The sequence below is a fragment of the Mycteria americana genome, chromosome 8 (assembly GCF_035582795.1).
Source record: "Mycteria americana isolate JAX WOST 10 ecotype Jacksonville Zoo and Gardens chromosome 8, USCA_MyAme_1.0, whole genome shotgun sequence".
Lineage (NCBI taxonomy): Eukaryota > Metazoa > Chordata > Aves > Ciconiiformes > Ciconiidae > Mycteria > Mycteria americana.
Window position 1 is genome coordinate 49090500 of NC_134372.1, and position 25890 is coordinate 49116389.

At 53.7% G+C, this 25890-nt stretch overlaps 3 protein-coding genes across 5 annotated transcripts in view; 2 read left to right on the forward strand and 1 right to left on the reverse strand.

The window, feature by feature from the left end:
* NFAT5 (nuclear factor of activated T cells 5) overlaps positions 1 to 9771 on the forward strand; it is a 72630-nt gene extending 62859 nt beyond the window's left edge. For both annotated transcript variants that reach the window (XM_075511158.1, XM_075511160.1), the window contains exons 12-14: positions 186 to 2622; positions 3861 to 4107; positions 5019 to 9771. In XM_075511158.1, coding sequence (XP_075367273.1) covers positions 186 to 2622; positions 3861 to 4099 — 2676 coding nt within the window. In that variant the 3' untranslated portion in view covers positions 4100 to 4107; positions 5019 to 9771. The remainder of the gene's footprint in view (positions 1 to 185; positions 2623 to 3860; positions 4108 to 5018) is intronic.
* A 3656-nt stretch (positions 9772 to 13427) lies between these two features.
* NOB1 (NIN1 (RPN12) binding protein 1 homolog) lies at positions 13428 to 16361 on the reverse strand. The gene is made up of 9 exons (XM_075511165.1): positions 16202 to 16361; positions 15987 to 16119; positions 15717 to 15850; positions 15574 to 15645; positions 15323 to 15460; positions 15007 to 15225; positions 14562 to 14659; positions 14274 to 14418; positions 13428 to 14017 (listed from the first exon to the last, which is right to left on the reverse strand). Exons 1-9 carry the CDS (start codon positions 16277 to 16279, stop codon positions 13748 to 13750), a joined length of 1287 nt encoding a protein of 428 aa, XP_075367280.1. The 5' UTR covers positions 16280 to 16361; the 3' UTR covers positions 13428 to 13747.
* Positions 16346 to 25890, forward strand: part of WWP2 (WW domain containing E3 ubiquitin protein ligase 2) — a 43875-nt gene continuing 34330 nt past the window's right edge. For both annotated transcript variants that reach the window (XM_075511161.1, XM_075511162.1), the window contains exons 1-4: positions 16346 to 16460; positions 19874 to 19957; positions 20632 to 20779; positions 20939 to 21057. In XM_075511161.1, coding sequence (XP_075367276.1) covers positions 16415 to 16460; positions 19874 to 19957; positions 20632 to 20779; positions 20939 to 21057 — 397 coding nt within the window. In that variant the 5' untranslated portion in view covers positions 16346 to 16414. The remainder of the gene's footprint in view (positions 16461 to 19873; positions 19958 to 20631; positions 20780 to 20938; positions 21058 to 25890) is intronic.

The following is a 25890-nucleotide window of genomic DNA, read 5'->3' on the forward strand; positions in this document are numbered from 1 at the left end:
TGTACCTTGACTCCTTCCTTGAAGTAGCACTGCTAGTCATTTGCTTACTTGTTTGGTTATGTGTGGAGGGATATATAGCCATCAGATCTTCCGTCTGATCTTTACTGAACATAGTGGATTGGTGGAAATTTTATAAGCGTCACCCGAGTAAGCTTATGAATTGCTTAATGTGTTCCTGTCTTCAGGCTTCAAATGTGGTGGGACCAGCTCAACAAACATTGGAAAACAGTATGTCTGGCATATCAACTTCTGCTTCCCATTTACCTTCTGAAAATGAAAACCAGCAACAAATACAGCCGAAGGTGTATAATCCAGAGACACTAACTACTATCCAGACGCAGGACATTTCCCAGCCTGGTAGCTTTTCAGCAGTCTCTACTCCGGGTCAGCTGCAGAACAGTGATGCATTATTGCAGCAAGCTGCGCAGTTCCAAGCAAGAGATTCCCAAACCAGGGAAGTCTTGCAATCAGATGGCACAGTAGTCACTTTGTCACAATTAACCGATGCATCACAACAACAACAGTCTACGCTCTCAGAACCCGCACAGGCATTGCAGCAGCAGATTTCATCAAGTATTTTCTCATCAGCAAGCGGCGTGAGTCAGTTACAGAACACTATACAGCAACTGCAAGCTGGAAATTTTCCAACTAACACTGCCACTGGCAGCAATAGAAATGTTGACTTGGTGCAACAGGTATTGGAAGCTCAACAGCAGTTATCTTCTGTTTTATTTTCTGGTTCAGACAGCAGTGAGGATGTTCAAGACCAGCTAAATGCAGATATCTTTCAGCAAGTTAGTCAGATACAAAATAGTGTCAATTCTGGGATATTTTCCTCATCGGACACAGCTGTCCATTCCAGACCAGAGAACCTTTTGCCTGGACGAGCTGAAAACGTTCACTCGCAGCCTGAAAATGCGTTGTCCAATCAACAGCAACAACAACAGCAGCAGCAGCAGCAGGCGATGGAGACTTCTGCAGCAATGGTGATAGGAATCCAACAAAACATTTGCCAGGCTGCAACACAGATGCAGTCGGATTTGTTCTCTTCAACAACTTCAGGGAACGGAGCCCTCCAACAGTCACCTGTTTACCAGCAGGCTTCTCACATAATGAGTGGGTTATCAACAAGCGAAGACATGCAAATGCAGTGTGAATTATTCTCTTCATCTCCTGGTGTTTCTGGAAGTGAGACTACTCCTACTGCTCAGCAGCAGGTCTCCAACAATGGACCTGCTATGTTTCAGGCATCAAATTCTGCAGATGGAGAAGAAGCTTCAGGTCAGAGTAAACAGATGCAAAGTACTGTATTTCAGACCATGGTTCAAATGCAGCATAGTGGAGAAAGTCAATCTCAAGTTAATCTCTTTTCATCTACCAAAAACATGATGACTGTTCAGGCAAGTGGAACTCAACAACAAGGAGGTGGGCTGTTCCAGCAAGGTGGAGAAATCATGTCTATTCAGTCGGGAAGCTTTATGCAGCAGTCTCCACATTCACAAGCTCAGCTTTTTCACTCTCAGAATCCTATTGGTGATGCTCAAAATATATCACAGGAAGCACAAGGCTCTATTTTTCACAGTCCAAATTCCATTGTCCACAACCAGACCAGTACTAATTCCTCAGACCAACTGCAGCCTCCGATGTTCCACTCACAGAATGCCATGGGTGTATTACAGAGCTCTTCAGTTCCTCAAGACCAGCAGTCTGCCAACATGTTCCTTTCCCAGAGTTCAATGAGCAACCCTGTAACTCAGGAAGAACAGATGTCATTCTTTACAAGCCCGAATTCCATTTCTCCTCTTCAGACAGCAACAAACACTGAACAGCAGACTTCTTTCCAGCAGCAGACACAGATATCTCATATCCAGAGTTCTATGCTTCCCCAAGAACAGCCCCAGACTCAGCCTGCTCAGCAAGGTTTGTTTCAATCTCAAGTGTCATTAGGCTCCATCCAGTCCAGTTCAATTCCCCAGAACCAACAAGGAACTATCTTCCAGCCCCAGCATTCGATAGTTGCTATTCAGAGTAGTCCTCCGTCTCAAGAACAGCAGCAGCAGCAACAGCAGAACATCATGTTCAGTAATCAAAATGCAATGAGTACGATTGCTTCTCAAAAGCAGAACATGATTTTCAATCCAAATCAAAACCCAGTTACCAGTCAGGAGCAGCAAGGCCAGTCCATTTTTCATCCACAGACCAACATGGCATCGATGAACCAGGAACAGCAGCCCATGCAATTCCAGAGTCAGACTACAGTGTCTTCTCTGCAGAATCCTGGATCCAACCAGGCTGAAGCACAGCAGCCAGCCATCTTCCATAACTCACCCCAGATTCAGTTGGTCCAAGGGTCACCAAGTTCTCAAGAGCAACAAGTCACCCTCTTCATCTCTTCAGCTTCCATGTCTGCCTTGCAGAATAGTATGAGCCAGCAAGAGCTGCAGCAGTCTCCTATGTACTCTTCTCAAAACAGCATGGCGGGAATGCAAGGAACTGCTTCTCCTCCACAGCAACAAGCTTCTTTATTTCACAACACAGCAGGAGGTGCCATCAACCAGCTGCAGAATTCTCCTGCTTCATCTCAGCAAACATCAGGAATATTCCTGTTTGGCATTCAAAACAGTAAGTGGTAGATGCCTGATTCTGGGTTTACAATTTAGAAGAGCTACTAATTGGAGTCCACAAGACAATGATTATTCAATTCTAAGATATTTCCTTACCAAAAAAAAGAAAATCCTGAAATAAGTAATGTAGCGCTACAATTGAGAATATACATACTCATCATGTTGCTCTGAATGTACACTTACGTTGCTGATTTTGCATAAGAACTCTTAGCTTAAATACCTGTTGGTGGTCTTACACTTAGGATTAACGTGTGACAAAACCATCTTAGAATTGTGTGTATATTTATATAGAAATATTATATGTAATATTATTAGCAATAGATATGCAAATAACAGATAAAATACACGTATACGCATGTGTAAAAAAAAAAAAAGTTACACCCTCTTAAGATAGCTCCACTAATCTTTCTCTTGCTGCATTTGATTTCCACAATTTATGCAATGACTTTCTCCACACATTCTTGCAAGGAAGGATTTTTTTTTTAAGCTGCGTAGTCCAGAGAAGTGTCTATTGAAGCGTATTTGAAACTCCTTTAACTTCATAAGCCGGCACTTTTCTGTATCTCATCTCTGAATCTAGCCTCTACGACAAGTTCTCTGGGATGTAGATCCTTCCATCTGTCTGTAAAGGGCTGTGAAGCCCTACATAGCTGTGAAGCTCCAGAAGCAGCAGATGCAGATGATGATTGTAGCATCTTATAAAAGATCTGGACAGAAAGCAGTAGCTGTGTACTTGGTCTGTGGTTCTACCTGGATATGTGCTTTGCTGTATGAACTCTGACAATCAGGCCATATACAGCCAAGCCTTTCCATGAAGCTGAAGATAACGCTAGAAAGGGTAGGAGATGTGACACCATTTGCAGATTTACAGAAGGAGCGAGCAGATGCCTTGGCTGAACTGAAAAAGACACATCTGTAATTAATAAAGACAAAGGATGGCCATACTCAACACTTATGCCACATGTTTTGTTTTTCTTCTAGCTAAGTATTGTCCTCTGTTTGGGGTGTTAGTAGTGTTTGGTCATAATACAGCGTCCATCTATTCAATACGTACACCTTGAACTTGTGCTTATACCCTGAGGGAGCGGTGAGCAAAGGTGGTCATGTGAACAAAAGTGCGTGTAACTCTCCACACAGTTTATAGTCAATCTGGATATATGTAAAGAAGTTGGCCAATTCACTGCATGTATTAAGCTAATTTAAGTGGTCCTTTGTTCTTCTCTTCCTGCTTAACAGACTGTGGGCAGCTGCTAACTTCTGGACCAGCTACGTTGCCAGATGAGTTGATGGCTATAAGTCAGCCGGGTCAGCCACAGAGCGAGGGACAAGCAGCAGTGCCAGCGCTGCTCTCCCAGCAGATATCTGAGACTCCTCCACTACCTTCAGCTATGGCAACCAATCAGAATATTGAGAAAATAGATGATCTGCTTGTGTCATTGCAAAACCAGGGGAACAATATGGCTGGCTCGTTTTAATTAGTCAGGTAAGTAATGTGTTTGGGGTTCTGGTTTCTTTGCTGCTACACATACTTCTGTTCAGGAAGTCTTTACTTTGGAGTGTTTCACCGTGGTCTGAGATATCAGCTAAAATACCAGTACTGCTGAATTAAGAATATAATACCAGTGGCTCGAATGAAGAGTTATTAAAAACGCTCAGAGGTCAGAATTTGTATGAAACGGTTGAGACTGGGTCTTGTCATTCAATTGCTGCATGTTTTGTCATCTGCTGTTACGGTCTAGTGCTTTCTTAGGAAGGAGAGTTGACAGCTTGGCAGGGAAAAGCATTATGAGATATGACTGTAGTTACAAACTTCAGGCTTATTGAGTAAATAACACCTCAACTCTGTACTATTCTGAAGTTGCGCCCTGGGTTACAATAAGGTAATGTGAAAACAAGTTTCGGTAGAATATGGTGGCTATTGAGAGCGTGCCACATGCTGAGTCTTTGTTAAGTGTGAGCTGTCACAATCAGCTGTTACTAGGAAACATTCTGCTCTTAGGAGGTGCCTTTTTCAGAGAGGTGAAAGAGGCTTTGACTACAAATGAGTACCAAGAACCAGGAGGACTCAGGAATCTAGTATTGTCCACAGTGTGAAACTTGGCTCTAGTTACCTGTGTTGCCGTCCTAAGTCCTCCATAAGTTTCACTTAAGTGATACACTTCATTTCCCAATCTAAACTCTTTTGTATATGAAGTTATGAACTTTAAAAAAAAAAAAAAAAGAGCGGAAGGAGAGTAATCCTGCTCTATCAGAGAGTGCTGCATTCTGATACTTGCTCATAGTTTCATGTCTGTTTGTGAAGGACACTTTCAAGATGAAGGAACTACATAGAAGTAAGAGGATGACTTCTGTTAGTTCCGCCTAACTTTTTTGCTTGCTTGTTTTTTCCTGCAGAAATTCTGCGAAGAAAAACGTGATGATTTCCCAGATCCTCTCAGACCTTCCGACTCTGGATTAGGCTGTGTGGAACTGATTGCTTCTGTCAGAAAGTGGCCCTCTTCTCTAAAGAGCACACACGTGGCCAATTGCAGCGTCTAGCACCTAAGGCTATGACCATAGTATTTGGGATTTGTAGTGCCAATAATGCTGAAAAGCTATGCTTTGTTTTACTAGGGCATGGGATTGTACTGTTACTAGATTCCTAAACCTCATTAACGGTGGGGTGCTCTTTCAATTTAAAGCATATCTGGTCAGTTATTATTGTTGTTAGAAGGTAATACATGTTACCACGTTTACTTTTTCTTTCCTCCTCTTCCTTCTTCACGTCCCCTCTTTTGACTAGAAAAGCTTGTGAAGCAGAAACATCAAATGCCTGTGACATGAGCCATGACTCATATCTGTCAGTAAGTGAAGGGATCGTGTGTTTTACAGTTGAGTGGGAGAGCTAATACTGCAATTTGTTAATTGCAGTAGGCGGCAATGAAAAACATTGGTAACTGTCATAAACAAGCAGAGAATTGCTTGCTACTGTAGATAGCCAGAGGTGGCTGCTTCCCATCTGAGAATGTGATTAACGGTTTTCCATGTCTCTTACATGTAACTGTACATAGAGCGAGTGTTGGGTGGCTCTAACAAAATGAAGAAATGAAGGGGAACTTTCAATTAAATTTGGCTCTTAAAAATCTTACCCTCTACAATACCTTCAGCTTGAAAGGAACATTCTGCCTGGCTGAGGAAAGAACTCCTCTGGGTCTCTCACTCTGACTGTATGGGTTAGAACTCGGTAAAAGCTGCGTTATCCATTCTCAGACCAGCCTTCTCCCTTTCATTCTTCTCATGATTTTTCCTTCTCTCTCCCTCAGTTTCATACGGTGTTTTTAAAAAAGACATAAATATCCTACTGGCTTTAAAGATCAGAAGCAGCTTTTAGGAATCCATGGCATTAAATTGCTTAGTCAGGAGGAGCTTTGATGAATAATCAAGGATTAAGGAAAGAGGAAGCAATTTCTCCACCACCTTCTCAATGCAGGAATCCCCCTTAACCAGTCATTTTCCAGCTGTTACTGATGTAAATCTTCAGCTTGACTTTACTCCAAGTAGGGGGCAAGTTACATCATTTTTAAGCATTCTTGAAAATTTCACTTCATCCTGAGCTATTGCGTCTTTGTAGCATATTGAGCTCATTGCAGTTTTGAAGTGATTTTTTTTTTTAATACCACCAGTCCCCAAGTCTAGTTTCTAGATTGTCATGTCTCAGTTAAAAAGAATTGACTGATGTTACAGAATGTACAAACAACCCACTCCAGACCATGCAGTTGTATTGTGAGGCATGTGAATTTTTTGGGTGCTCCAACTATCCGGACAGTTTTGTGATATCTCACTACAGCCTCATTCAGATATTTGTTTCTTCTCCTTCTGCACGTAGAAAGCTGTTGCTGCAGTTAGAGCCAAACAGCTGTCATGTATGGCTATTATGCCTTGGTAGAGTGTAGTTGGTATCATGTCATTTTTCATTTTTGTTATTTTAAATAACAAAGAATAGTCTGTAAATGGTTTTTAAGTTACTCTAGTCTGTTGACTGTGTGTTTTTTCCCTTAACTCGTGTGCTTAGTTGAGCCGTGTAGAGTTTTTGTTTGTTTTAATGGTTTTTCCTGTTTGTCAGTCTGTCATAACGTTCACTTTCTCTTTCTGTCTCTCTCTTTCTCTCTCTCATTGAGAGGCATTGAATTACGTTTTCAGTAGTAAGGCTTCTTGCCGATATGAAGGGAACTTTTCAGAAAGAGACCTGCTCTGGGTCATTTAATTTTGAATACAGTTTTCAATCGTTCAAGTTTTGGATGGTTTATATCTAATGTGTGTTTCATTTTTTTGGAAAGCTATATTTTGTATTTAGGAAATGGTATACTATTTTGCTATTTGTACTGAGTGAGTACATTGGCATAAATATAAAAATTTATATATATACATATATATAAAATATTCTTTTTGCCACACATTTTTGTGGTAAATTTGTGAGTTTGTCTGATGTTCTACCACAACGTGGCGTCTGATAACAGTGGGGTGGGGTGGGGTTTGTTATGTCTTTATTGAGTATTTAAGTACTTTTTGCAACATAAATAACTTGTTCATCTCTCGCCATTCCATCAGGCAATTTATTGTTCCAACTGGCTATGAGAAGCTTCACTGTGTGTTTTGATGTGTCTGTCACTCAGCAATACGATCTAGTAAGGAAACCCGTAGGCATTTAGGCGTATATAAAATAACGGGGTTTCATTCAGATTGAGCCATTCAGCTTTTATCCACTATCATTGTCTATTTAATATTTTATTACTAGCGCCTCTGTGTTTTAACTCTTAATTTATGATTATGCTAAAATGTTTAAAATTTTAATCATGATAAAAAGAATTCCCTGCTTCATAATGTCCAGAGCTGCTTTATAACCCTGAACCATACTTTTTCTTTCTGTGATTTTTTTTTTTCCCTGCTAAGACAAAATATTAACAAAATCCTGTTATGGTTCATGACGTGAAAACAGCAATCTTGCAGCATTGACTAAATGCTATATGAGGCTACGTAGAAGACTGAGAATTATGGACCGAAACAACTTCCATGTGGTCATGGAAGTCGCTAGCCAGTTATTCAAAAATGAACTGGTGGCTTTTGCAGGATCGCAGTCCCAGGACAAGCTGTTGGGTGTCGTCTGGGGCCTTCATACACAGAAGAAGTAATAGGAATGATAAATTCACTTGTGTGCTGCTTCAGTTTGTTCCATTGTTCCAAAGGGGTGTATCCTTACGTTGAAGTGCTGTTGGTCAGTGCCAAGTCACCAGGGACCAATTCTCTAGATAACAAGATGGGTGTCCAAAAGAGAACTTCGTACCAAGACTGCTACAGCTCCAGGGAAGGGTATGTTTGAATTGTGTGCGTATTTTAGGTCGCTTATGAAGAGAAGAGAAAAAAAAAAAGTAAAATAAATAAAAAAAAAAAAAAAAAAAAGAAAGGGCTGTGCTATCACATTTTTCACTTCTGGATAACACCTTTGTTTTCTTGTGTTAAATTTATCTTGTTCATTTTAGGTCAATGTTTAAATGTACAACACTTTGAACATGTGATTTGGTTACAAAAAGTATTTGTCTTATGAATGAAGAGATTGCTCAGCGGTTGATTAGTGGTTGAACTGCTGCTTGCGAACAGCTGCTGCAGAGGATAAAGGGAGGTTTGATAAGCCAGTGAAGCGCTTAAAGACAGGCTGCAGGATTGCATGGCAGAAAGACCCAAGAACAGTGTGAGCCACATCTGTGTTTTATCAGAGTCCTGAACATTTACTTTTGTGATTTAAGCAGTTGATATTGATAATTGGAGCTTACTCTGCTTTTTTTTTTTTTTTTTAAATCCCTGTGTTTACTCCTCTGCATGCTCACCCTGGTGCGCCTGTTCGCCATGAGCAGATGGAGTGCTTGCCTGCAGAGGTGGGGTGACGGTATGGGGTCTAGTGCATTTTGGTTGAGAAAATTAGAAAATACTGACACATTAGTCTCTATAAATTTAAAGTTCCTGGCATTATTATAAAGGGGAAGTTACTATTCATATCCACAAAGCAGCAATTAAAGATAGAAGATACTACTAGGTGAAAAATGAAAAACTGCAGAGCTGCATTGCTGGGATGGGTTTTCTGTATCTTGTTTTTTCTGCTGCTTGAGCTTGCTCTTAAAGAATCGTTAAATCTGATCCTCCATGTTAAATGTGGGCTGTACTTCCCAGCTGTACACGCCTCGACAGCACCTGTGGTCCGCTCTCTGCACAGCATCCGTGGTACGTGGTGCTTTACAGAACAGCGATTTTTTGGCGCAGATGAAAATCTAGGGAGACGTACCTGCTAGCCACCGGTCGTGACTTCTGCATACATTCTCTTGTCTGCTTATACACTGTGTGTATATATATATATATATATTACAAAAATCATATGAATAACACGTAATACACAGTTATTAGCTTAGTATCTCCTCTGGTAGGAAGTTACTGGTGCTTTGTGCTTAATTAGCAAGTCCACGTTTTGTTATTAATTGCCTCTTCACTGTCTGATCTTTCAGCGGTTATTCAAGCCAAATGCTTTGCTATTATTTTAAACATAAAAATAGTTCAAGAAATAATTTCAGCCTTGCTGTTTTTGAAGTGGATGTTTAATCACCAACCATTTTACTGTAATTACTTTTAATTACTGACAGGGTGGTTACTTCCTATTTAGTTTTGAGCTAGAATAAAGCATGAACAGTTAAGCGTTTGTTACTTTGGCAGTTTTTTTTACTGGAAATATTAAGAGTCTGGGCAGCTGTATCAGTGGACATTCCCCTAATTTCGATAAGTGGAACTTTTTTTTTAAAGCTTCTGTTGTGATTTTGATTTAGGATATAGTTTCTAAAAAGAAAACTTGTCTGAATAGGTTGTCTACTCTCTTCTTATCTTTCCAGAGTCCTCAGAAGGAGCACCAAACAAGTCAGAAGTTTGCATTTGTCTTAAAATATAGTTGAAATCACTATTTGAGTAGCAGGAAAGGTGATTTATTAAAAAGCAAAATCAAACAAGTTGTTACTGGACTAAAAAAGCTACGCGTGGATTCCCCCAAGGGTACGTGTGTGTGTGTGCAGGCATGCACGTGCACATTCATTAAAAGTTAGAAAAGAATTTGAATCTCCTGCCTCTGTATGGCAAAGTTACAGGAGAGGAGTACAAGGGATCACAGACATTTATGAGTGATGGAGCAAGAACAAGGAGAATGAATTGCTTGGCATGCTCCGAGCTATGAGTTGTAGGTGGAAGGGGTGAAGAAGAAATACCGATCACTGGTGACTTCTCGTTAGTGTAGAATTTATTTTCAAGGAATAGGTGGTTTTCGTGTTCCAGGGGGCCTGGTGGCAGCTCCGTTATTTTAGAAGCTAAAAGGAAACTGGTACTGAGATGCTTTGCTTGTTTGGGGTTTTTGTCTTAATTTGGAGTAGTCTTTTGGGATAGATTGTGAGCACTTCATGTTCATATTCAGACCAATTATGCCAGCTGCATGTGACAGTAGTCACCTCAGCCTGCAAACAGAGGCGCGCCTGCCTGTGCCCACTGCGGGCTGAGAATCGAGCACAGCGTCCCTGTCGGAAAGGTGATGAATGCTATTTAGATACGAGGAAAAATGCAGCAGCAGAGAAGCTCCTGTAACAGCGTACTCGTAAAAGTCTCTAGCTGCGTATGGGGCTCTGAGGGGTGACGCAGGAGGAGAGGCTTTTCCTTGTAATCTGTATAGGTATGTAAATATGCAATGCCTGTATATTCTAGGGTTATATATATGTATATAGAGGAATCGTATATCTATTATATATAAATACTTAGTAGACACACACATATAATACTGTTATACTTACATTTTTATAAACCTGAAATAATACTACTTTTCCCTAGTAGGAGGTTATTTACCAAGGTTTTTGTAGTAACTCATTGAATAGTTGTATGAACACCTTTCAGTACTGTACCTGTACGTGTGGCGCTCTTGGTAATGTTGCTCCAGAAACTTGCTCTGCTTGTGAACGTCACTAATGTCCATGGGTTTAAAACAGCTGTACACTTTTGTATTTTTATATATTTTTATTAAGAATTGCAGGTGTGGTGTTAGCAAAACGCTAGAACTGACAGCCTTGGTTGAGAGCCTGCCCGCTGGCTGGGCTCGGGGAGCGCAGCAGCAGCAGCACAGGCTTTCTGCGTCCGCGTGCCCCCCGCCACCTTCCCTCAAGTGACTCCTGACTTGGGGACCTTTTCCGTTCTCAGTCTCCCAGCAGCTCGTGCCGATAGGGAATAGCGGTGGTCGTGTTGCTCCGGAGGAGCTGGACTGACGCCAGCAGCTCTCTCCCAGTGGGGGTTATTCATTGTTCTTGCATAGCGAAGGATCCCGGCTGCTGCTCAGCTGGGGTTGGTTTGCATCGGGAAGGCGAAGCTTAATCTGTCGTTCTGTAAAGGCAGGCATCTTTAAATTTTTTTTTTTTTTTTTTTTAAAACTGACTTTGTACCACAACAGTCAATATCTAGAAAACTCTCTCCTTGAAAGCTCTCCCTGGTTTCTAGCCATGAGGAACCCTGCCCCGACTTGTACTGATTTCTTACAGATTGTGTGAGAAATTAAACTCTCTAAAAGAAATCCAGATTGTAAAATCCATAGCATGTATTTTGTCGACCACTACTCTTCATGCCAAATCAGGTGCGTTCCACTGCAGTTTGACATGAGGTCGATTGACAGACGTCACTGTCCCAGTACAGGCTTTATCAAAGCACCTCTGCCAAACCCAAAGTGAATGTCCTTATTTCTTCTCTTTGAGCCTGCAGTTTGCAGGTCTGATCTCCGCTGCTTCCGGAGATGGAGAGCTTCTGTAATTTTTGCTGTTACAGTTCAGGAAATTGCCTCATTAGCATTCGAGTGTACTGGGACAAGGGTGAGGAATCCGAGGATTTCCCTGCTTGCTGTGGGACACCCACCCACGCTCTCTTTGCAAGTGCTTGGTTCAGACTCCAAAACGCCGGCACCCAGCAGCAGCCCGCCATAAAATATTCCGGTTGCGTTCCAGTATTCAGATAAGCAAAGGTCCTGTGTTCAGATCACATAAGTGGCCTTTGCTTCTTTTTAGTCCCTGGAACTGCCCCTCGGTGAGCCGGGGAAGGTCTGGCCACGGTGTCCCCTGTGCAGGTGGGTCCCCACGCAGGAGCCCGGCTGTCCCGGCGGTCGGGATAACGGTGCTCGGGGGGAAGCTCCCTTTGGAAAGGAGAGAGCGTGGTGGTTCTGGGAGCTGCAGAACTGGGAACACGTTCCAGTATCCTGCTTAGTAGACCACAGTATTCCTGAAGTTTTTTTTTTTTATTCTGGACACTATTTGAAATGAGGTGATTTGAAATACTGACATTTAAGCTCATTATTAATGAGTAAGCTCCAAAAAACTTCAGAGCAGAGCTTTCTACCTCTGTTACTAGCTGCATCTTTGAGTGGTTTACCTGCCTTTCTGCCATGTGTTCCTGGAGTGCACTGGTCGACCGCTGAGCTGCCTCTTCCACTGTCCTGCAATGTGAAAGTAGCACCAGATATTCCTTTGTGCATTTCTGTGTATATGGCTTTCGTAGTTGGGATTTTCAAAGCACTGATACCCGGTGTTTTCAGTTTGTTCTATGAGGGGATATTTCATTTGCATCTATGTTTTTAGCTATCCTGTGATAACTTGTTGAATATTAAAAAATAAAAATATTTTGCTTCTATTGGGACATTTGTATACTCGCAACTATATTTCTGTAAACAGCCGCAGTCAAAAATAAAACAATGAAAGTTTTCATTTTGCAGTGTAAAGTCTTGTTGTGGTTTTTTCAAGGGCATCTTCTCTCTGCCGGAAGAAAGCGTCCATTCTTCAGTACGGAATACACGGCGCTTGGGTCAGGAAGTACCGGGAAGGCAGAAGCCCGCCATGATTTGTGCCTGTGGTGTATCCTGCTGGAATGGTTGCGTAAGAAAAGTCACGGTGTCGTGCGTGCACATTTAAAAAAAAAATTGCAATGTTTCTTTCTGATTTTTGGGGTGTAACCATCTATACTACCCCACCCCCAGCCTGCAAATTACAGAGCCTTCAAAGAAATTGTTTTCATAGTCCACCTAAAGCAGGGCTCTGTCTCCAAGGAACCCGAGGGGAGATGCAAAGCTCTCCCCTGGGACGGTCTGGGGGCTGTTCTGCCCGAGGGAGGCGATGCCAGAAGTCCTAAGCAGAGATGACTGGAATTAACTACCTCTCCAGAAGAATTAGCACAGCCCCACTTTATCTGCATCTTTGGGGTATTCGTGCTAACATGCTAAAAAATGACCTGGGGGTTGCTGAGGCTCGGGTGCGTGCTCCCTCCCGCAGGGATGTAACCTCTGGCAGGACCACGGGGCCAGCAGCCACGATCAGTAATTTTGTAATTCTGAAAAATTACAGCAGGAGTAAGAAGAAACACTGCAGCTACCCCGAGAGCTGGGCAGAATGCTTTGCTGTGGAAGGTTTAAGCGGGTTCATCCCAAAGGCTTTCCCCCGGTGCTGCCCCAGTGCCTCCCCCTTCAGCCTGCGCCCACTGCCCTGGGCGGTCGCCCAAAACCACAACCCCCTGCCCCTGACTCTTGCCTCCCTGGAGCTGCCAGCCCTGCTGCAGGCACTCACTATCCATCCCCCTCGTTAGTGCCACTGGGGTGCTATGGGACAAAAGAAAACAGCCTGAGAAACCCTCCTCAGCCTCCTCTTCCTCTCTAGGCTCAGAGAGAGGCACACCCCGGCCGTGAGCCTGGCACAGGCAGCCACAGAAACGACTGAGCCACGGTGCTCTGGGTTTTTGTGTTTATTAGCTACTCAGCCACAGCCCGGGGGCTGAGCAGGGAAGCCAGGCTCCCCCCTGGTTCTGGCGGGCCATCCCAGGTCAGAGCCTCCCCAAACCGACAACTGTCACCCCCAGTCACTGGCCGCTCTTCAGGCACCAGAGAAGCGCAGAAGGAAAGGCCCGGCCCCTGCCCAGGGCGGCTGCCTTCGGAAGGGTGCTGGGAGAGGCCTCACCCTCCCGGAGTCGTCAGGCGTCGGGCAGCAACGTGCAAGGCCCGGGCGGATGGTCCCTCGCAGCACCGGCTGCAGGGGACCCCGTCCCGCCCTTCACCTTCTCTTCACAAACTTCTTTGTCACGGCGTTGGGGTTCAGGCGCCTCCTGCCAGCGCCCAGGGCCGCGTCCCGGATTTGCAGATTGGCCGCGCGGCTGTAGATGTCGTTTTCCGCAAAGGGTGAGACTCCGGCGATGTAGTCGGGGTCAAAGACGTTGGTCTTCTGCCTGGCCTTGCGGGACAGTCGCTGCTGTGGGAAGGGCTGGTCTTCCACCAGGTGAGGGTTGTTCGCGTGCTTCCCTCCTTTTGGGGCCGGCAGTGGGTACTGCCAAGAGAAAAGCAGTCGTTAAACTCGTTTCAGGGGCAACTCTCGCCCAAAGAGACCTGAAGATGACTGCAGGCCTCTAGAGAAGAACTGAGCAAATGAAGCCCGAAAGCCCCATAGTCAAGCGGAACATCTGGAGGACGATCACAGCTTTGCTTTAGCTCCCACCTGGCAACGGTTCCCTCCAACCCACCGGCCACAGGCCAGGCCCTTGTCCCAGCAGCAGCCGCCCAGCACAACACGTACAGCTACTCACCCTGAGCCCTCGGGGGTTCAGCACCTTGGGGTTGCGGGAGAAATGCATGTGGAGGCTCCCGTCATCGCTCACGCTCACTGCGACCTTCTTCAGGGTCTTGTTACCGCAGTGGGGACAGAAAACCTTGGTCATGTCCGAAGTGGTCCTGCAAGACAGGGACAGAGGGGGTTTACCGCTCCCTGGGCCGTGGAACGCAGGCTTAGCCCACCAGCAGGACCGTCCGCCCAGCCCCAGCAAGCACCGCACGCCCGTGCCGAGGGCAGCGCCGCTCTGCGCCCACGCACTCACTTGAAGCAGCCGTGGCAGCGGAGGATGTAGCTCCTGGCCTGGCGGATCAGCATGCCGTTCACCGCCAGCACGTGGAGGCCCATCTGCAGCAGCACGTTCTGCAACGAGGAGGGAGAAACCAGGATCCTGTGAGCTGGGACTGCCAGGAGCTTTAACCGGGGTTTGCCAGCCCAGGCAGCGAGAGGCTGACGGAAGCGATGCCAACGGGCTTTGCAGACGCCTCCGCAACGGAGAGAACTGGCTGCTTTTAAGATAAAAGGAGCTGTCGCAAAGCTGCTCTCATCCCGTCCAGGGGACTCGGCAACGCGCTCCTCTGTCTCGGTGTGCTGGTTTAACCAGCCCGGAGGTTTGAGGAATTTGAGAATCTGCCCTCAGCCCGCCCCGCCGGCCCCCCGTGCTCCCGGGGCTGGAGCCGGTCCTGTGCGGGGCAGCATCCAGCACCCACCTGCATGGCAAAGTCAGTGGTGACGCAGCCGACCTGGACGCCAGCGGGAGCAGTGTCACAGTGCCCCGTGTCCTGCTGGACCTGCTTGAGGTTGCTGGGTGTTATCCAACCCTCGTCGTCACTCTCCTCCTCGTCCTCCTCTTCCTCAGCACTGGCCCCATCCTCAGAGCTCTGGTGCTCCTCAGTGGTCTCTGGGCTAACGGAGATGGCTTGAGCTTTCTGGGGTGGAGAAGACAGTCAGCTACGGCACACGCCACGCTCCCGGTCAGAAACCGGGGTAGCAAGGACAGCGAGGAGAGGCGGCTCCGGGTCTCACCAGCAGCTCCTGCAGCTCCTCCTCGATGCTGGGCAGGGGGGCTCGCCAGTACAGGAAGGAGCTGAACTCGTCGCTCTCAGATGGGACCGCGCTCCTCTCGGGGCTGGGCTGACGCTGGCCTTTCCCCGGGCGCTTGTGCTGTGGGGGGACACGGGACAGGGGGTCCCTCACCCGCCGCCGCCCGGGGCTCCGCGGGGCTGCGTCCCGGTCCCCAGTGCCTCACCTCGGGGCGCTGCGTCCCCCTCCCTTACCTTGGCGGGCAGATGGAAGCCGGCGAGGTGCAGGGGGGCCTCGGGGTGCCGCGGGGTGGAGCTGAGCCGCACCTGGGGAGGCAGCGCGGGGGGTCGGCGGGGCACCCCGGGGACGGGGCCCCATCCCCAGGGCTGGGCCCTACCTTGTCCTGGGGCTCCCAGCGCAGGCAGCCGGGGCCGTCGGTCTCGGCCTGCAGCTGGCAGGTGAGGGCGAGCACCTGCAGGTCGGCGGCCGAGAGGCTGGGGTAGTCCCCGGTCTTCTTGGAGAAGTCGGTCACTGCGGGGCGGGGCGGAAGGAAAGGCGGCCGTCGGGCCGGGCCGGGCCGGGCCTCGCTGGGCCGCAGGGAGCCGGGCGGGCCGGGCCTCCCCGAGGCGCAGGGGCCCGGGCGGGGCCGCAGGGGCCCGGTACTCACCGAGGCGCAGGATGTCGGGCCGCGGGCGGCGGAGGCGCAGCTCGCAGGGCAGCGCGGCCAGGCGGCGGCGCGTCGGCCTGTCGCGGATCTCGGCCAGCACCTCGGGCACGGTGTACAGGTTCTGCGCGATGTCCTGCGGGCAGCGCCGTCAGACCGGCCCGGTCCCCCCGGCCCCCCCGGCCCCCCCGTTCCCCCGGTCCCCCGGTCCCCGGTACCTGCAGCGGGGCGGCGCTGAGGAAGGCGCCGGTGTCGGCCACGACGTGCGCCACGCGCGCCATGCCCACGCGCCCCATGGCCCCCGCCGCCACCCGTAGCCGCCGCGCTGCCCGCCGGGAGCTGTAGTCCGCGCGGGGCAGGCCGGGAACGGCAGCGCCGCGGCCCTCGTGACCGCTTCCGGGCGGCGCGGTCAGGTGACGAGCTGGTGTCACATGACGGCGGGCGCTGGAGCCGGAAGCGGGAGTGGAGCGGTAGCCGGTAACTCGGGTGGCGGGACGGGGCGGGAGGACGAGGAGGAGACCGGGGCTTCCTGGTACGGCCCAGCTCCCCAGGCGCTCCCGTCTGGCGGGCAGGGCCTGGTGGGGCGCCGGGAGCTGCTCGGCCGCGGGCTCTGCCTGCCCTGGGGCGGTACCGGCCCGGTGAGGTGAGGCCCGGCCTGGCCCGGGGCGGCGCGGCGCGGCCCGCGGGGAGGGCTGTCCCGGCCGCCGTCTCCCCTTCGCGGTGCCCTGGGCGGCGGTCGCGGCCCGCGGAGTCCGGCTGTGGCGGGGGCCCTCTGGCCCCTCTGGCCCTCCCCGGCGGCCGCTGCCGCCCGGCCCGGCTCTGTGCGGAGCGAACCGGCACCCGGCTCCGGCTGCGGGGCAGGCCCCGGCCCGGTCCCTGCGGCGGCGGCGGTGGCGGTGGGTGGGGGTGCCCGGCTCCCGGGACCGCTGCCCCGGCCCTGCCACCGCTCTGCGGCCCCGCGGGTAAACCTCGCTTTAGCCGGACGGCGGCCGGGCTGCCCGCCGCCCCGGGAGGCGAGGCCGGGCCGTCGGCAGCGGGAACCCCGGGGCGGCTGGGGAGGGGAGGCCCCGGCCTTGGAAAGAGGGAAACCGGCACCCGCGTGCGGGTGAGGGAGCACCCCGGGCCTGCGCCGGTTACGAGCCGGCTCCGCAAAGGGCGTAAGGAGTAAACGGAGCGTGCGGGAGCGGAGAAAGGCCGGTCGGAGAGGAAAGGCCTGGGGAGCGGTGCTGAACGCGGCGGGGGTCTGACGGTTGAGAGGTATTTAACACGGCCAGGGAAATTAAAGCAAGCGATAGTGAAACGATGTAGACTCGGGAAGAGAGAAAGCGGGAAGAAGAGTCAAGGTTTAAAAGAAAAAAGGATAAACACACCCAAGCGGGAAGGGTCTCTGCCCTCATCTTAGGCAGGAGGGTGCAGCGAGGAAACGGGCAGCCGGTCTGGCCCGGGGTCCTCCTCTGCCATGGGATGCTCGGGCGAGGCCGTGAGCGCAGGGCAGGCGCGTCGTGGCAGCTCTGGTCTGCGCCCCGGCGCTGGGGTGCGGCGGGAATGGGGGGGACGGCGGGGCTGCGAGGGGACGCGTGTGCGGAGCGAGGGCTGGGAAGTGGAAGTGCCTCTGTAACAGGTAACGCTCGGTGATTAACGAACCCCAGATCGCCTTTGCTGGCGGAGCTGGCAGAGGGCTGGCGAGGCTGGCACCGCCATGGGGGACGGCTGGAGAAAGCAAAAGCAGCACCCGTGACTGCGAGGGAGGACCGGGGATCCAGAGTCCCCGCTGCAGGGGAGCGAGCCTTGGGTCTTACCGCAGTAACTTTGAGGCGCGGGTCGCTCACGTCCGCGTAAGAGGCCCTGAAGGAGAAGCTGGCTGGTCGGTCTGGCGCGGCGCTGGCGCGGGAGGCCCTGCTTAGGAGGGGCACGTGCGCCCGGCTGTTTTCTGTGGGCCTGTTTAATGGCGCTAATGAAATAAGCGGTGATGCAGAGCTGGGGAGTCATAACAAACACGAGGAATAACAATATCCTGAGGGAAGGCCGGGGTGATCTGTGGGCCAGGGTAATTGGAGTACGAGTGACTGTAGTAATAGCAAGTGCAATTAATCTCATCAAAGACCTCCCTCCATAAGTCGGCTCTCCCCCGCTTGTGAGGGGGAGGAGATCGCATGTGTTAGCGAGCCTCCAGCCACCATCTGACAGAGCCGAGACAGCAGCGAGTCTGGTACCAAACGAGGCTTTCCAGGCAGAGGTGGGGATTGTACGAGGCACTGGCCAGGTCTCGGCTGAGCACGGAGTCCTGGGAGGGTTTGCCGTGCTGGGGGGGGTGAGGTCGCCCAAGGCTGGCATGGAGAAGGGGGTGGAGAGCGGAGACGCTGGTTCATGAGAGGGGATTTAAAAAGGAACCTGGCTTTGAAATGGAGCTTGGTGAGGTCTAATGAGGGTGTGGGGAGAGGGCAGGGGAGAGAGAGAGAGAGACTCTTGCGTGAGAGGGGAGGTGGCAGAGGCTGGAGCTGCTGGAGACGTTCTTCTCCCCTTTTCATGCTTCCCTCCGCTGATCGGGGGGGAGAGGTCGGCAGGCCCTCCGGCCCAGGGCCGGGCAGGAGGGGTGCTCTTGGCTTCGGTGGCTTGGGAGGGGGATCAGGTTTGACCCCGCCCGAGCCCTCGCTGCTGCCCCGGGAGACAGGATTGAGGCTCCTCTCTGCTCCTGCCTGGGGGCGGGCAGCAAATGCCTCCCTCTGCCCCGCTGTGTCGGGGGCTCGCGCAGGCAGGGACCCTCTGGTCCGTGACCTTCACACCCACTGCAGGCGCCCGCGCTCGGCACGTCCCCTCCAGCTCCTCTGCCTGGGAAGTGCGGAGAGGAGGACTGCTGCCCGCAGGCTCGGGAGGACGGTACGAGTCAATAGCTGCCTCTCTGGTCCCAGACCAAGCGCCTTGTGCTTCTGCGTGGCATGTGACCTCATCCTCCTACTTTGTGGTCAGTTGTTTTCAGCAGAGGCGCCCAGCCACGTGTTCTGCCAGCATCCCCGGGTGTTACAGCCTGTGCCCTTCCTGCCCTCTCCCTGTCCCCGGTGGGTGACTCTAGCAGCAGCAGAAGGGACAGGGGGAAGCGCTGTGCCTGCGGTGACAGTGACATGGTGCCGGAGAGCGAGGAAGTGATGAGCGCTTGGGGAAGTGGAGGCCTGGGCTTGTAGCCTGTTCCGCAGTGTGATCCTCCTCTGTGTTCAGAGCAGCTGCGGTCCCCGTCCCCTCCACGGTGTGTTACAGTACCTGGGACTGATTTTTCTGTGGGATTTTGCTGCCAGGAAGAGACCCGGGCCGTCCTTGAGGGATGCAGCTGCTTCCCCATACTGTGACCGGACCCTCCTCTATTCTGACCGGTGTCACTGCCTCGTCCTTTCCGAGGGATCCCTTGTGCGGTGGCCACGCAGGCTGCTCGTGAGCCGGCGTCGCCGCTCAGCAGCGCAGAGCAGGGCGTGAGACAGCGTGCCTGCTGAAGGCTTTGGAGACTGCTCTGTCCTCGTGCCGGCTGCGATCGGCAGCGACCTTTGGGTCGGGGTGAGCTGCAGCCGCCCAAATGGGGTGTCCAGAGGGCTGAGCGCTGCCCAGCTTGGCCCGGATCTCTTCAGGCCACGGCAGCGCCGCTGAAGGGGAGTTTCTCTCCCCAGGGCGCAGCGTTGCCGTTGCCTGCGGTGCAGGGCTGGTTTATCAGGAGTGAGAGGGAACCTGTGTTTACCAGGCGTGTGCCCGTCCATTGCCAAGTCTCCCTGCCGCGTGGGTCACTTGCAGTAACGGCCGGGCTGCGTTCAGGGCCCAGAGGGGCTGACCTGGGACCCCAGCGCAGCCCCGGCTTCCTCTGCGTGGTGGGAGCGGTGCTGAGGAGTCTCCTCTCTCTCTGCTTCCAGCCAGGGGTAATGCCATGGCCGCTGCAAGCTCCAGCAGGGCCAGGGCCGGGCCGCCCTGCGAGAAGTCCCAGCTCTCTGTGAAAGGTGGGTCCCGCTGCCTCGCCGGAGGGGGGGTCGGGAGTCCCGCGGCGGGGAATGTGGACTTCGGGTGCGTCTGGTCCGGGGCGTGTGCTCTGCCTGTGCGCTGGGCTGGGAGACCTTCTTGGGGGGAGCCAGGGGCTGGGGAAGGCCAGCACTGCCCAGCGTCCCATGGGCGCTCAGGGAAGTGGAGCGGCCCTTGGCTGGGCTCCGCCGCCTCCTCTCCCCAGCAGCCGTCGGGACGTGGCTCCGTGGCCCTGCCAGGGCCGCGTTGGTGCTCCCGTGGCCGCGAGATGGCTCCCGATGCCTGGAGCTGCGTCCCCTGGAGCTGCGTCCCCGGCTCCGCTCCAGCAGAGACCCCTTGCCCCCACCTTGCCTACAAGCCCTGGGGTAGGGTGGTGTCTGTGGGGACCGTGACACTCCTGCAGCCTTCCTGTGTGGGGCCGAGGCATGGGTGAAGCTGGGGACAGGCAGTGACCGGGGCTGGTGACGTGAGCCCCTGGGTACGGCCGTTGCTGCCATCAGGAGAATCGCTTCTCGCTCCCCCTCTCCCAAAAGCAGTTTGGCTCTGCAGCGGGTCGTGGCACCCCAAGCTGGCAGGGATGGGGCGTGTGCGTGTGGGGCAGGGGACAGGGTCTCCCCTGCGGCTGCCTGACCCTCTGCCTGTCCCCCCTGCCCAGTCGTGTCCGTGAAGCCCAAGGCGCACAGCCGCCTGTCGCGGATGAACTGCTACGTGGAGGTGGCGGGCGACGGGCTGCCCAGCGAGACCAAGAAGACGGGGAAGCAGATCGGGAGCTCTGAGCTGCTGTGGAACGAGATCCTCGTCCTGTAAGTCTCCGTGGTGGCGGGAGGGGGGGTCTCCCGTTGCCCCGTGGCCTTGCCCGCCTGCCTCTACCCCCTGGCTCCGGCAGGCCTGGCACTGCCCGCTTCCCGAGCGTGGAGCAGGGACGAGGCCACGGTGACGGCCCCCTTCTCTGGTCTCTGCAGGAACGTCACGGCTCAGAGCCACTTGGACCTGAAGGTGTGGAGCTGCCATACCCTGAGGAACGAGCTGCTGGGCACCGCCTCCGTCAGCCTCGGCAACCTGCTGAAGAGCGGTGGGAAATGTACGTACAAGCCGGACCCCGCCGGGGTCCCTCGGCCTCCGCCCTGGCCGGGGGCCTTGCGCTCCGCAGGGTCCTGCCGCCTCACCGGCCCCGTAGGTGCGCAGCGGGGAGGCGAGGCGGCGGCCGCGGCGGCTGCCGTGCAGTCCCCTGCCCCAGGAGGGAACAAGGCGCCATTGTGTGCCCTGGGCCGCCTGTCAGGGCCGGGGGGGCTGGGGCGTGACGGAAGCCATACCTCCGTTAGCCAGGGCGCCGCAGCCTGCGCGGAAACACAAACCCCTCAGCTATTTGCTGCCATTTGTGGTCGCCAGAGCGTGGCTTGTGACAGCAGCTATCGCATAAAGGCGGCCATTCAGGGCTCGGGCCGTGCGAGCGGCTGTGCGGGGCTGGAAAAGGCTCGCTCTGTCTTTTCCAAGCGAAGCTCCGCCGCTTGCGAGAGACAGACCTGGTATTGAGTGGGGAGAGGGGCCTCCCGTGCCCCGGGGGGATACGGGGCCGGTTCAGACTCTCCCCTGTGCCGGGGCTGGGGTGAGCTGCTTCCCCTGGCACTGCCAGCCGCAGGCTACGAAACCGCGACGCTGTCCCCGCCGTGCTCCCTGCGGCGGGCAGGCTGCCCTGCCCCTGGGTGGCACCTTGTCCTGCTGGGGCGGCGAGGGCCACGCGGGGAGCTCTGCTGCCGCTGCCGTCGTCTCGCGACGCCCGTGGGGACCTGAACGTCCGCCCCGGGTAGCTGCAGGGCTGGGTTGCCTGTTGCTTGGGCTGGTGTTGCCAGGCAGCCCGCAGCGGGGGTCTCTGCCCCAGGGCACCCTCCTCTGCAGCTTTTTCTTCCCGAGCTGTGCGAATACCCTGCCGTGCTGGGCTCCTGGAGCCGCTGCTGCTCCCGCCCTACCTGCCTGCTCCTCTGCAGGGGCACAATCGGCTCTTTCATTAGCAGGCGTCCCAGGGGGCTGTGTGGAAAATGAATGGAAAAGGCAACTGGCTGTTTTAGCTTGTCTGTTAACATCCACCAGAAAAAACGTGTCACATTTTTCCTTGACACCGTGGGCTGGGAGGGAGGACTCTTAAAGCTGCAGAGCCTGCCCTGCCCTGCCGGGAAGGTGCTGCCATGGGCTGGGGGCAGCCGGCACTGCCCGGACAAGCCACGTGCTCTCATCTGCCCATCTTGTCTAGCCTCGCGTCTGCTCCCTCCTCTTCTCTGTGGACTCGCTGCTTGGCCTTTGGGCTTTGCTGCAGCTCTGAGTGGGCCACGGACTGCTGCCGGTCCCCCGGAGGTCCCGTGGGAGCCTGCGTCCCTGGGAGACCCTTTCCTCGAGGAGGCTTCTCGCCTGCTGAGGGGAGGGGAGCGCCCGTTCCCTCTGCCTGCCAGCCTGGGGAGGGGGCCAGGTCACACAAGGGCATGCAAAGGGCATTTGGGATTTCAAGCCATCCCGAGCCGGACAAGTAATGTCCTACTGCGGCCCGCGACCCTCTGCCTGGCGAAGGCACCGAAACGCGTGTGCCCTCTGCCACTGGCGGGGGCCTGGCCGTCCTCTCCCCCTCCTGGGAAGCACTCGGCAGGAGCGTGCCTTCCCCGAGGGCTGCTCCTGCCGGGCAGCAGACCCGCTTTCTAGCTTAGTTGGGTTTGTTACAGTTTTGGTGGGGTTTTCTGTAAGTTACTGGTATGTAAGCGTAGATGTGGCCTTCGGTTTATGTTCCTGTAGTTGTTCTACTTGGTGCAGAAGAATCGTTCTGGTTGCTCTGCTTTTGGGCAGGGGTGGTGTTCTCTCCGCCGGTGACATCTATGGCGGTGCGTGCAGGGCTCCCACCTGCCAGGAAGACACTGGAGCTCCCCCCGTTCTTTGTCGGCCCTTCTGCCAAGCACGTCTCGCTTCAGGTGGAAGAGTCTCGGCTCTGAGGCCTGGAGCCTGGAAAAAGAGCTCAGCGACGAGCCCGGTCAGGCCCGGGCTCCCGGGAGGATGGGGAGAGCCTGCCGGAGCTGACGGTCCGAGCCGTCGGACAGGAGCTCCTGCTCCAGGCAGGTCCAGCCTTGCTTTCGGGCTCGCTGCGCTTCCCACCGCCTTGGCAGGTGCCTCTGGGGCCTCTCCTCTGGCAGGCAGCACCCTCCCGCTTTCAGAGGGGATTGGCCGGGGGGACGGAGAGGTGGGTAAGAATGGGCTCAATCGCAGAAAATGAGCTGGAGCCTTCCACGGAGCTGCTCCCAGGGCTCCCGTAAAACAGCTAATTTGCAATGGCACAGCCCCCTGCCCCGGCCCCCGAGCTGCCGCCTGCCGCAGAGACACCGCTTTGTTCCCGGGCTCCGGCAGCTCCTCGCCGCCTCCTCCCGCGAGGCCTGAGGAACATCCCCGGCTGGCTTCGCACCACGGTCTGCCCCTGGAAGCCGATACTGGGCCTTGCTGGTTTTTGCTGGTCCCGCTGTGTGCTGAGCCGTGGGTGTCTGTGCAGGCGCTGGAGTGAGCCAGGCCGCAGCTCGCAAATGACAGTGCTTGCTTTTATTGCTCGCTGCTCGGGTTGCGAGTTACATCAACAGGCTCCTGTTTCTTGAGTGGCACCACATGCCAGGGTTTTACTCCTGCAGAGCCTGTTCTTTCCCTGCTGCTGCGCCCCAGGCAGAGCTGCTGGAGCCGCGGCCTCGTGGGACCCTCCAGGAAGCCAGCAGCAAACCCCCAAACCTCTGGAAAGCTGCAGCTCCCCCCCCCCCCCCCATCGTGGATATGCTGTCAAAGCAGCTCTGCTGCATGGCCCGGCAGCAAAGGCTCTTAGCGAGGAGTTGCGAAGGCACGTGCGCAGACTGGCTGAGGTGCCTGTTCAGTGAGCTGGCTCTGTAGCAGCTGGGCAACAGTCCTGTAAAACTGGTTGTCCAAGCCAGTAATTCACAGCCGGGGTCAGACCCTGCCTACCCTGCCTCACCTTTCGGGTGTCGCGTCCCGAGCGTCCTGCAGAGCTGATGGGACTGTGACCGCCAGCACTGTCCCCACGCCCTGGCCACCTCCAGGCTCTCTTTGGATGGGAGGCCGCTCTAAGCGCCCAAGCCATCGAGTAGGCAGGGTCTGCTGGCTCCCGTCCTGCCGCGCCCTGGCAGGTCTCTTTTGCAGACAGCAGATAGCTCTTTGAGTCTCTCTTCCCATCTTGTCTTCCTTCCCAGGGCTGTGGTGGTTCAGAGGAAAGAAGCAGCAGTCCGAGGTCCTCCTGGTTATACCTAGCAGATAAATGGAGTGGGACACAGTTGTTTCTAAGCTGCAGTGGCCGAGACTGGGTCAGCAGCAGGGGCAAAGCTTCCCACTGCCTGGGGAGACTTTTACTTTTTACCTGGGACAGCAAAGATTAGTCCTTCCCCTAAACTCTGGGTTCCTCCTTGGTTTAGGGATGGCTGTGGAAGGTCTAACTTCCCCCTGCCTCTTCCCGGAGGGACTGTAGCCACGGCATGGAGCCATTCCTTCGGCTGCAGGTGTGCGCAGGGGTTCAGCTAGTCTTAACTCGCCAAGCACCAGGGAGGTGGGTGCTGTGGGTGGTGCTGCCTGCCTGACAGCCCTGAGCTCTGGGGTAGCTCAGGGGCCCCGAGACCCGCGGGAAGCCGGCACAGCCCAGTGCTCCCACTGGGGCCGAGAGTGGCCCCGCTGATGTTATTTTCTGCCCTGCTTTTTCTGTCTAGTGCCAGGGTGCTTTCAGGGCAGGGTTCTGGCTCTGGGATTTGATTCTTCTGTGGATCGATGCGGGGCAAGTAGGCTGCTGGCTGGAGCGCGTGGTTTTTGGGGTAGCCCAGAGGATCTGCTTATCTTCTGTTCGCATAAGTGGCAGTCCCGGCTGCTCTCAAGGGACGATGGTGGACGCAGCTTCGATTGCGTGGAGTCGTTTGAGTGGAAACTGGCCTCTGCATCCAGTGGAACTGCACGATGAGGGTTTGGGGAGCTTGAGAGGGGGGGAAGCACCATCCAGCTGTCTGTCTGGAAATCTTCCTGCTGCGTGTGCGAAGACGGAGCCACCCAACCCAGAGGAAGAGGCAGAGGGGCTGCCCCCTCCCACGCAGCAGCTCTCTGGTGCTTATGCCCATGGGCGTCAGGCGCGTGTGGTTCCTGGAGGTCCCGGAGGGCTCGGGCTCGGGCTCAGCCCGGGGCCGTTATCACACTGGCTCCTACCAGCCTCGCTTCGTGGAACCGTAAATCCGCTTAATGGGCTGGGTGGGAATTCCAGCTCACCTCTGCTAAATGAGAGCTCTGATGCTGCATGCGGGGCACTGGAAGTAGCTGAACTGAGACCTTATTCAGGACCAAATCACCCCCCGACCCCCTCCCAAAATAATAATAATCCCTCTGACATTCTGGCTGCCGGCGGGACACAGGCAGCCTTTGTGCTCAGCCGTTCAGGGGACCCTCTGTTGGTGTAACAGCAATGTCCCTTTGTGCGTCCCGCGTGCTGGACTGGGACAGTGAATGGAAGGTTCTGCTAGTGTTTATTTTCTTTAAAAAAGCTGAAGGGGGTGGAGAGGGGGAGAAGGAAGCCGGCTGGGAGGTTCATGTTCACATCCTCCATTTGGAGACACCTTGTCTTTGCTCCTGCGCTGCCGCCCCCTCAGCTGGGCGCCTGCACAATGAGGGCTTGTGCGGCTCCGGCGCGCTCGGCTGCCGGGCGCTCGCAGAGGGGGATGGAGGGGACCCCCGGAGCGTGCGGGCACGACTTCCGCACAGCTCGGAGAAAATGCAAATTCCTACGGCTTGGAGCAGCCGGGGAGAAACAGGGTCTGGATTTGTTCTGGTTTTTGGCCGTGCTCAGTAGCATCTTCTATCTCGGGCTCTTAAAACAGTCTGTGAGATAGGTTCCCCTTGGAAGCAAACTGAGAGC